This window comes from Rana temporaria, chromosome 2 (assembly GCF_905171775.1).
Source record: "Rana temporaria chromosome 2, aRanTem1.1, whole genome shotgun sequence".
NCBI classification, from domain to species: domain Eukaryota; kingdom Metazoa; phylum Chordata; class Amphibia; order Anura; family Ranidae; genus Rana; species Rana temporaria.
Genome location: NC_053490.1, coordinates 360,593,239 through 360,603,517, shown reverse-complemented (window position 1 = coordinate 360,603,517; position 10,279 = coordinate 360,593,239). Strand labels below are relative to the sequence as shown.

The 10,279-nt window shown below is 44.4% G+C and overlaps 1 protein-coding gene across 1 annotated transcript in view; it reads right to left on the bottom strand.

The window, feature by feature from the left end:
• Window positions 1-5,283: 5,283 nt before the first annotated feature.
• The window catches only part of PM20D1 (peptidase M20 domain containing 1), a 359,154-nt gene continuing 354,158 nt past the window's right edge, over window positions 5,284-10,279 (bottom strand). The window contains 2 exon segments of the mRNA XM_040337628.1: window positions 5,284-5,538; window positions 7,725-7,824. Of these exon segments, the coding sequence (XP_040193562.1) occupies window positions 5,409-5,538; window positions 7,725-7,824 (230 nt within the window). The 3' untranslated portion in view covers window positions 5,284-5,408.

Sequence of the window (10,279 nt, the reverse complement as noted above, 5' to 3'; positions counted from 1 at the left end):
CAAAAAATAAAAACGCAGAGGCGATCAAATACCACCTAAAGAAAGCTCTATTTGTGGAAAAAAAAGGACGCCAATTTTGTTTGGGAGCCACGTCGCACGCAGTTGCCGAATCGCAAAAAGTGGCCCGGTCATTGACCAGCAAAATGGTCCGGGGCTGAAGTAGTTAACATGCTGTCCAATTCTTGTCAATCTATGTGTAACACCCAGAATATGCTTATGGGAGCTTTAGTTTTTTTAGCTGCAGCATTTAAATGACATGGTGGTACAGGATATGTAAACACTGAAGTACTAAGGATAGAACTGAGGTTTGTCTACAAGCCATTCAACTGTACATAACACTGTGGCTTGTGAAATATATTTCTTGTTTTTATTCAATCCAACTTATGCTCTGTCATACAAAGAAAAAAAGTAACTCCACCAAATGCCATAGTTTTGAGGTATTACTAAGCAGCTACCGACTTGGCTTGATGGTGCTAAGGAAGTCCCTTGCAATGCATGCGGTAACTGACTTTTATCAGTGCACCCCTATTAGATGATGTTATTATTTTTCCTAACATTGAAATCCAGAAACACTGCACTTCTGTTTTCAAACCATAAATTAAGGGCTGAAATTGGATAAAAGCCTCTTAGATGCAGGACTTTTGCATCATATTAATGATTTTTAGCATGTTTTAAAGATCTGCTTGTAAAAGATGTATTCTACAGTAATGTATAAGATTTCTAACAAATGCAACACTTCAATGATTCTCTCAAATAAACAAAAAATAAATCCAAGTTAAGACTGAATGTTTTTATCATTTCTGACTCTTTAAAGCTGTAAGACCTCTACTTCTCCCCCAGGCTGACTCTCTACATAATACCCTCTCCCCACCACCAGTTTCCAGGCCAGGGGTCTGAACATTTTAGGCTAAATGGCAAAAGAACAAGGAAAGGAAAGATATCCTTCAGCTGGTGCACCCCCTTTCTATGCACCACTGTATACTTGAAATCCTAGAAGTCCAGAAGCCACCTGGTGATTCATGAGATCTGGTTCCTAATTAGGGATGAGCTTCGAGTTCGAGTCGAACTCATGTTCGACTCGAACATTGCCTGTTCGGCAAACATCAAACCATTTGAGGTGTTCACGGCAAATTTGAAAAGCCATGGAACACCCTGTAAAAGTCTATGGGAGAAATCTAAAGTGCTAATTTTAAAGGCTAATATGCAAGTTATTGTCCTAAAAAGTGTTTGGGGACCTGGGTCCTGCCCCAGGGGACATGTCTCATTGCAAAAAAAAGTTTTAAAAACTATGTTTTTTTCGGGAGCAGTGAATTTAATAATGCTTAAAGTGAAACAATAAAGGTGAACTATTCCTTAAAATGTTGTACCTGGGGGGGGGGGGGTGTATAGTATGCCTGTAAAGCAGCTCTTGTTTCCCGTGCTTAGAACTGTCCCTGCACAAAGTGTCATTTCTGAATGAAAAAAAGTCATTTAAAAAAGCTATAATAAATTGTTGGCTCCCGGCAATTCAGAGAAAAGTAATTCATTAAAAAAAAAAAAAAAGTGTGGGGGTCCCCCCAAATTCAATTACCAGGCCCTTCAGGTCTGGTATGGATATTAAGGGGAACCCCAGCATCAAATTTTAAAAAAATTACGTGGGGTTCCCCCCAAATATCCATTCCAGACCCTTCAGGTCTGGTGTGGATTTTAAGGGGAACTCCAGACCAGACCCCTTATCCGAGCACGCAACCTGGCAGGCCGCAGGAAAAGAGGGGGGGGACGAGAGAGCGCCCCCCCCTGAACCTTACCAGGCCACATGCTCTCAACATTGGGAGGATACTTTGGGGTCCGTGACCCCTTAAAGCACCATGTCCCCATGTTGATGGGGACAAGGGCCTCATCCCCACAACCCTTGCCCGTTGGTTGTGGGGGTCTGTGGGCGATCTCCTGGGTCAGTTACATCAGCTTGCTGGACCTTGTTCCCCCCTGATGATTTAGGTAGGACACAGCTACTGCATTGTCAGAGAAGATCTGTACTTCCCTTCCCTGGACCTGGTCTCTGAAAAAGTTTAATGCCTTTCTGACCGCCAACAGCTCCCTGAAATTGGAAGAAGCTTTGCTCTGTTCCCGGTCCCATGAGCCCTGGGCAAAGAGATCTCCCATATGAGCTCCCCAGCCCCAGGCACTTGTGTCCGTAGTCAGAATCAATGGATTCTGTTGGGTCCAGGACCGACCTCCCGAAAGGTTGTCTGTGTTGAGCCACCAGTCTAGGGAGTTCCTTGTCTCTTCTGAAAGGGACACTGTTATGTCCAGGGATTCTCTTCTCCCGTCCCAGGAGGAGAGGAGGAATCCCTGGAGCCTCCGGAAATGAAACTGGGTCCAGTGAACCTCTGGGATGCAGGATGACATGAGCCCCAGCACTCTCATTGTGGCCCTTAGAGAGGTCTCTCTGGTACCAAGCAGAGCAGTCACTGCTCTTTGCACTTTTGTGATCTTTTCTTGAGGTAGAAAGATCTTTTGGTTCACTGTGTCTACCTGGTGCCCTAGAATGGATTGTGCGGGATCGAGGGAAGATTTCTCTCTGCTGACTAGCCACCCCAGATATTCTAGCGTGGACAGCACTTTGTCTCGGTCTGCCTGGAGCTGTTCCAAGGCCAGACTGAAAATAAGCATGTCGTCCAAGTATGGGATCAGGGCTATCCCCCAGAGGTGTAGGATAGACACCACCTCGGCCAGAAAATAGGATTTTTTAATACAGCTTACCTGTAAAATCCTTTTCTCGGGAATACATCACGGGACACAGAGCTCCTGCCCTCTTCGGAGTTAAACGTGGGACACTTATTGCTTTGCTACAAAACTGAGGTACTCTCCATTTGGGAGGGGTTATATAGGGGAGGAACTCAATTCTAATTGGGTTTGCCAGTGTCTAATCACCTGTGGTGACTACATAACTCATTAAGTAATTAAGGCTCTGTGTCCTGTGATGTATTCCCAAGAAAATGATTTTACAGGTAAGCTGTATTAAAAAATTTCAGCACATTTTTTGTATAGTGAAGTGATATTCATTTAGCGAACCTCCAGCTGTTGCAAAACTACAGGTCCCATAAGGCAAAGCAAGACTGACAGCCACAATCATGACACCCGAAGGCATGATGGGACTTGTTCCCACAAAGTTGGGAGCATGAAATTGTCCAAAATGTTTTGGTAACCAAATGATTTGGACCAGTGCACAAAGCAAAGACCATAAAGACATGGATGAGGGAGTTTGGTGTGGAGGAACCTCTACCCAAAAAGATACCTTTGAGAAGAATTAGAGTAGGGACTGCAAGCCAGGCCTTCTCATCCACATCAGTGCATGACCTCACAAATGTACTTGAAAGAATGGTCAAACATTCCCATAGACACACTCCTAAACCTTGTGGACAGCCTTCCCAGAAGAGTTGAAGCTGTTATAGATGCAAGAGGTGGACCCTACGGACTAAGACTGGGATGCCATTAAAGTTCATGTGTGTGTAAAGGCAGGGGTCCAAATACCTATCTATGGTTGTCTAATGTTGCACCGGTTACATGAAAACTGAACAAACAGAAACAGTCCCAAATTTTGTTTTAATTTTTAATTCACAAAATTAGTTTTAGAATATTCAATTTTTTTGTTATGCAAAGCTTTCATTTGAAATTTTCAGTAGTCGGATGCAGTAAAACTTCAGTTTACAAAAATACTGACTTCAGTTGAAATCATGTAAGGTATAATCAATCCACACAAAATGGAGCGACAATTTTGAAAAAAAATGCAATATTTTTTACTTTTTGCTATAATAAATATCCCCCAAAAATCTATAAACAATTGATTTTTTCTCAGTTTAGGCCGATACATATTATTCTACCTATTTTTGGTAAAAAAAAACCGCAATAAGCGTTTATCGGTTGGTTTGCGCAAAATTTATAGCGTTTACAAAATAGGGGATAGTTTTATTGCATTTTTATTACTTTTTTACTACTAATGGCAGCGATCAGCGATTTTTTTCGTGACTGCGACATTATGGCGGACACTTCGGACACATTTTTGGGACCATTGTCATTTTCACAGTAAAAAATGCATTTAAAATGCATTGTTTATTGTGAAAATGACAGTTGCAGTTTGGGAGTTAACCACTAGGGGGCGCTGATGGGTTTATGTGTTCCCTGAAGTGTGTTTACAACTGTAGGGGGGTGTGGCTGTAGGTGTGACGTCATCGATTGTGTCCCCCTATAAAAGGGATGACACGATCGATGCTGCCGCCACAGTGAGGAACGGGGAAGCCATGTTTACACACGGCTCTCCCCGTTCTTCAGCTCTGGGGACCGATCGCGGGACTTCAGCGGCGATCGGGTCCGCGGGTCCCGGTGCTTCGGACCGGGTTTGCGGGCGCGTGCCCGTGACCCACGGCTGGGTACTAGTACAGGACGTACCTGTACGTACATGTGCCCAGCCGTGCCATTCTGCCGACGTATATGTGCAGGAGGCGGTCCTTAAGTGGTTAAGAATGCCCAGCCATGGGTCACGAGCGAGTCGCCGCGCTTGCGACCCGCTCCTGTCCTCCGTGACCGCGCCCGGAACGGGGAGAGGTGAGTGTAAACAAACCTTTCCCGTTCTTCCTAGTGTGGCTATCAGTGATCGTCTGTTCCCTGTGTTAGGGAACGACGATCAGTGACATCACACGCACAGCCACGCCCCCCACAGTAAGAACACTCCCTTAGTAAACACTTAACCCCTACAGCGCCCCCTCCTGGTTAACCCCTTCACTGCCAGTGTCATTTTCACCGTAATCAGTGCATTTTCATAGCACTTTTCACTGTGAAAATGACAATGATCCCAAAAATGTGTCCGATGTGTCCTCCCTAATGTCGCAGTCACGAAAAAAAAAATCGCTGATCACCGCCATTAGTAGTAAAAAAAAAAATGTAATAAAAATGCCATAAAACTATCCCCTATTTTGTAAATGCTATAAATTTTGCGCAAACCAATCAATAAACGCTAATTGCGATTTTTTATCAAAAATATGTAGAAGAATACGTATCGCCCTAAACTGACAAAATAAAAACTATTTTTTTATATATTTTTTGGGGATATTTATTATAGCAAAAAGTAAAAAATATAGATTTTTTTTTTAAATTGTCACTCTATATTTGTTTATAGCGCAAAAAATAAAAACCGCAGAGGTGATCAAATACCACCAAAAGAAAGCTCTATTTGTGTGAAAGGTAAAGGATGCCAATTTTGTTTGGGAGCTACGTCGCAGGACTGCGCAATTGTCAGTTAAAGCGACGCAGTGCCGAATCGCAAAAAGGGGCCAGGTCCTTTACCTGCATATTGGTCCGTGTTTTAAGTGGTTAAGGAAAACAATAAGGAAGGGAATTATTGATTCTTCTTGATCACTCTTCATACTTTTCTATAGCTCATGATTGTCTTGATCAGCTGTGGGAACTTTATCAGAGTCTGCATTTTGAATCAGCTGATAATAAAACTGGACAACTTTTTTAAGGTTTTCCACTGAAATCCTCTCATTCAGTCCATGAATCCTAGAAGAGGGCAAAGAAAATAGTTATGTTAGCAGTACAACTAGAACTGTTGCTAAACATTGTTTCATTAATTAGTTATTCATTAATGGCTAGCTTTAGGAGGACTATGTATTTTGAGGAATGTTATGTTGGCATCATGCAGCCCTAGGAACACCAGAAAGATGATACCCCTTTGTACCATGTGATTATTTTAGTAAAAACTTGGTGCTAGAATGCGCCATTAACATAGAACCACTAAACTGCTCTCTGCCAACATTTTTGGAGGGAAGTCCTGAGAATAATTGCTACAGTAACATCAATAGCCTTGGAACAGGAGGCGGAGATCTGCCTATTAGGACTGGTAGGGAAGAAGATTGTTCTGACGGGAAGGAGAACACAGGTGGGCCTACTATTATTTTACGCTAGAAAGACGATAGTCTTTAATTGGAAGAAAAGGTAGAAGCCCCCTCGGTATCATTGGAAAAATCTAGTAAATAATAATTTGCCATTATATAGGGAGAAAAACTGCAATAGAGGACATGGGGAGGTATTCGAGAGAGTATGGGCAAGCTGGATAGAAAACCCTATGACAGCTTCAGAATAAACAGGGTATAAGGGGAGGCTAAACACACCATTAACCACTAGGCATCCAGCCTATTGCCTAAAGACGGCCACAAGGTGTCTCTCAATTGCCGGCCACTGGGGGGCGCGCGCGCTCCCGCCGCATCACTAAGATGCCGATGCGCGTGCCTGGAGGCCGCGATGTCCGCCAGGCACCCGAGTTCGACGGTTACACAGACAAGGACGTGGATCACAGTTAGAAACACTAACAGGGTACACATTTAACCCCTTCCTCGCCCCCTAGTGTTAACCCCTTCCCTGCCAGTCACATTTATACAGTAATTAGTGCATATTTATAGCACCGGTCGCTGTATAAATGTGAATGGTCCCAAAAATGTGTCAAAAATGTCCGATGTGTCCGCCATAATGTCGCAGTCCCAATAAAAATTGCAGATCGCTGCCATTACTAGTAAAAAAAAATATGTAGAAGAATACGTATCGGGCCTAAACTGAGAAAATTATTATTAGTTTTTATAAATTGGTATATTTATTATAGCAAAAAGTAAAAAATAATGTTTTTTTTTCAAAATTGTCGCTCTTTTTTTGTTTATAACGCCAAAAATAAAAACTGCAGAGCTGATCAAATACCACAAAAAGAAAGCTCTATTTGTGGCGGAAAAAAGGACGTCCATTTTGTTTGGGAGCCACGTCGCACAACCGTGCAATTGTCAGTTAAAGCGCTGCAGTGCCGGAAGCTGAAATTTTGCCTGGGCAGGAGGGGGGGGGGGGGGGGATATGTGCCCAGTAAGCAAGTGGTTAAAGAAAGGGAGGGAAATTAATGTAAATAAGGTAATTGTGTTAGATGAAATGAATGTTAGTGGAATTTGTTGGAGTCTCAAGAAAAGAGCAGATAAATGTTATTGTAAAAGGTGAAATTTATATGTATGTTTTTTTGTATGGAAAATTAATAAAGAGATTTAAAATAAAAAAAAGGAACGCATACATGCTGCAAGATGTACACCGAGTCGCATCTCCACACCCGCCGAGCATCGTACCCACAAATTTTATGGGGATTGGGGGTTATACTCTGTCTACTCCTGACACTAATACACAGGTTCTCAACAAGACAGTACACAGGCACTCACAGCCCACGTGCACTCACAGTCCAATGTTCTCAACCTCAGGAAGCACCAAGAAAACAAGGGGTAAGCCTTTTGAGCCAGCCTGGAAACAGAGATTTGGTGATTTTGTAACCCGAAGACAGCTGTTGTGGTGAACAAACCGTATTGTGTACTATGCAGACTGCCTCATGCAGTGCAAGCACCGTCTAGGTATGGATCTGGCATAAAATGTCAACAGCTGTTTGAATAAAAGAATTCCAACTCAAGAAGTCTTGATCCAGCAGAATTGGATAGTGACATATTGCTACCTCAGGATACCAAGCTCAACTGTGTTTCATAGCAGATACAAGAATATAGCCATTAGATGTAGCTGACTTTATTTCATTTTGCTTGGTGTCTAGTCCTCCTACAGTATAATCACTGTAGTTGAAACTAAAATGCTGTGTCCTTCAATAAATGATGGAACAAAAATACAAACACAGGTCATATTGAAAATATTTATTTTAGTACATATTGGCCTCCTACCTTCCCAAATCTTCAGGTTTCAACTGAAAAGGGCTAAAACGATAGATGCTGTTAGTCAAGTTGACAAAATGGCGGCTGTCAGTATTCCCAATACAGATACCTGAAAAGCAACAAGTGTTACAATTAGCTGAGTGAAAGTAGCTGCAATATATTGTGTGATTTCTAAGGATGGGCTCAGGCGTGTTCGCAACTCCATGTGCCCATACCTGCTAGGAAGCAGACACTGGGCAGTGCTAATCATAGGCAGTGAGACATTTCCGGATCTGTGCAGCCACAGACCGGGAACTGCCTGTGATTAGCGCTGCGCAGTGTCAGCTTCCCGCTGGGTGCAGGGACGTTGAGGTGTGAACACGCCTGAGCCCACCCTTTGAGATTTCCTACTGAAATGCTTAAGCCTGCTAGAAACTTATTGAAAGTGACAACACCTCCCATTAGGACCTGTGTTCAACACTTACAAACCAGAGTCCAACAGAAATTTAACCACTTGCCCTAAATAAAAGTTTTATGATATCATGCGGTTATGCTGCATTTAGCCATAGACTTCTATTATATTCTGTGGGTTTTGTGGACTTTCTGAATGCAGGAGTTTAAGTGTGGTTTCAGTAAGTGTACCACTCCTGCAGGATATAAGTCTATGGCAAAGCACAGGTAACCCAGGAAAGTTGCAAATGCACTGCACTGTGCTCGCAGTGCAGTTAAACCACGGCACATCAGTGTGATATCAGCCTTATAGGGGGCTCAGGACAGTAAGGGTTCATTTACTGTTTAGGTGGTAAAAACTAGGGATGTCCCGATACTGATACTAGTATCGGTATCAGTACCGATACCGAGCATTTCCCTGAATACTTGTACTCGGGGGAAATGCTCTGATGCTTCACCTGATACCTGGGCAGTCAGGTTGATCGGTGTGGCAGGGATGTTGCAAGCACTAATCTGCCCCCTTTTCAGCCGTTTTGGTAAAGTTATACAGCGGTGATTGGTGCTTGTAACTCCCCCCAAATCCGCACCGATCACCGCTGACTGTTCCCCTCCGTGCTGTCCTCCATGCCGTCTTCCCCCCTCCGTGCTGTCTCCCCCCCGTGCTGTCTTCCCCCCTCCCTCTGTGCTGATTCCCCCCCCCTCCGTGCCATCTTCTCCCCCCCCTCCGTGCCGTCTTCTCCCCCCCCCCGTGCCGTCTTCCCCACCCCTCCGTGCCGTATTCCCCCACCCCTCCGTGCCGTATTCCCCCCCCTCCGTGCCGTATTCTCCCCCCCTCCGTGCTATGTGTTGTCTTCCCCCCCCTCTGTGCTGTCTTCTCCCCCCTCCATGCTGCCTTCTCCCCCCCTCCGTGCTGTCTTCTCCCCCCTCCGTGCTCCATTTTGTCTCCCCCCTCCGTGCGGTCTTCTCCCCCCTCCGTGCCATCTTCTCCCCCCCTGCTCCGTGTTGTCTCCCCCCCACCGTGCTGCCTTCTCCCCCCTCCGTGCTGCCTTCTCCCCCCTCCGTGCTGCCTTCTCCCTCAATTTGTCAGGATGGAGAGCGGCTCCTACCTTTTCCGAATGAAAAGAGTCCGTGATCACTGACTCTGTCCATTGATATAACTGAAACATCGTAACCTGTGTTTACGATGCTTCAGTTTATGAATGAAGAGTAGCTTCTCTCCATTCATTTTAGCTGAGGCTGCAGAGAAAGGGACTGGGTGTCCTTAGTCCCTTTCTCTGTCTTAAAGGGGAGATGTCAGAGGTCTGTTAAGAACCCTGATATCTCAACAAAGACCCCCAACAGGGCTGATTAAAATAAAAAATAAAAAAAATGCAAGAAATAATAAAATAAATAAAAAAATAAAATAAAAAAAAACACTGACAATCCACCCCCCCCCCCCCCCCAAAAAAAGAAATCACTGTAAAAAAAAAAAAAATACTGCCGCTGTCACATGACATTTAAAAATAAGTATCGGTAATTGATATCGGTACTTGTACAGTACTCAGTCTCAAAAAAGTGGTATCGGGACAACCCTAGTAAAAACCCATAGTTAAGATGCGTTTTTATCACCCCATCCCGACCGCAGTCCATTTAGCTGCAGTGGCCAGGGGTGTACACATGTTGCAGCTGCAGCAGGAGTTATATGCCCTGTCATGGTTGGTGGATGTAGCACCTGCCATCAGGGCCGATCCTAGGGTCACAGGCGCCTGGGTGCAGAAATATTTCTGGCGCCCCCACATGGGCGTCGTCATTTTACCAACTCCTCCCCTTTACAAATGTTTCTATGGCAATGACTCAACCACAAAGTCTTCATTAACCTGGGATCCTTACATGATCTCTTAACAAAAAACAAAATACAGACAGAGAAGCAGAGTACTTTATTGGGAGCTGGAGGGGGGCCTCTGTGATGGACACAGAGAGGACTTCTGTTAGAGAGTCTGTTGGATGTTCTGCGCCCCCACCTCTGCAGGCACCTGGGTGCAATGCACCCTGTGCACCCTGCCTAAGATCGGCCCTGCCTGCCATGCCATGCAGGACCCATTTAAGTAAATTAGGCCACTCTGCAAGTGCCTTGCAACCTAGTGAATACAGCAAAC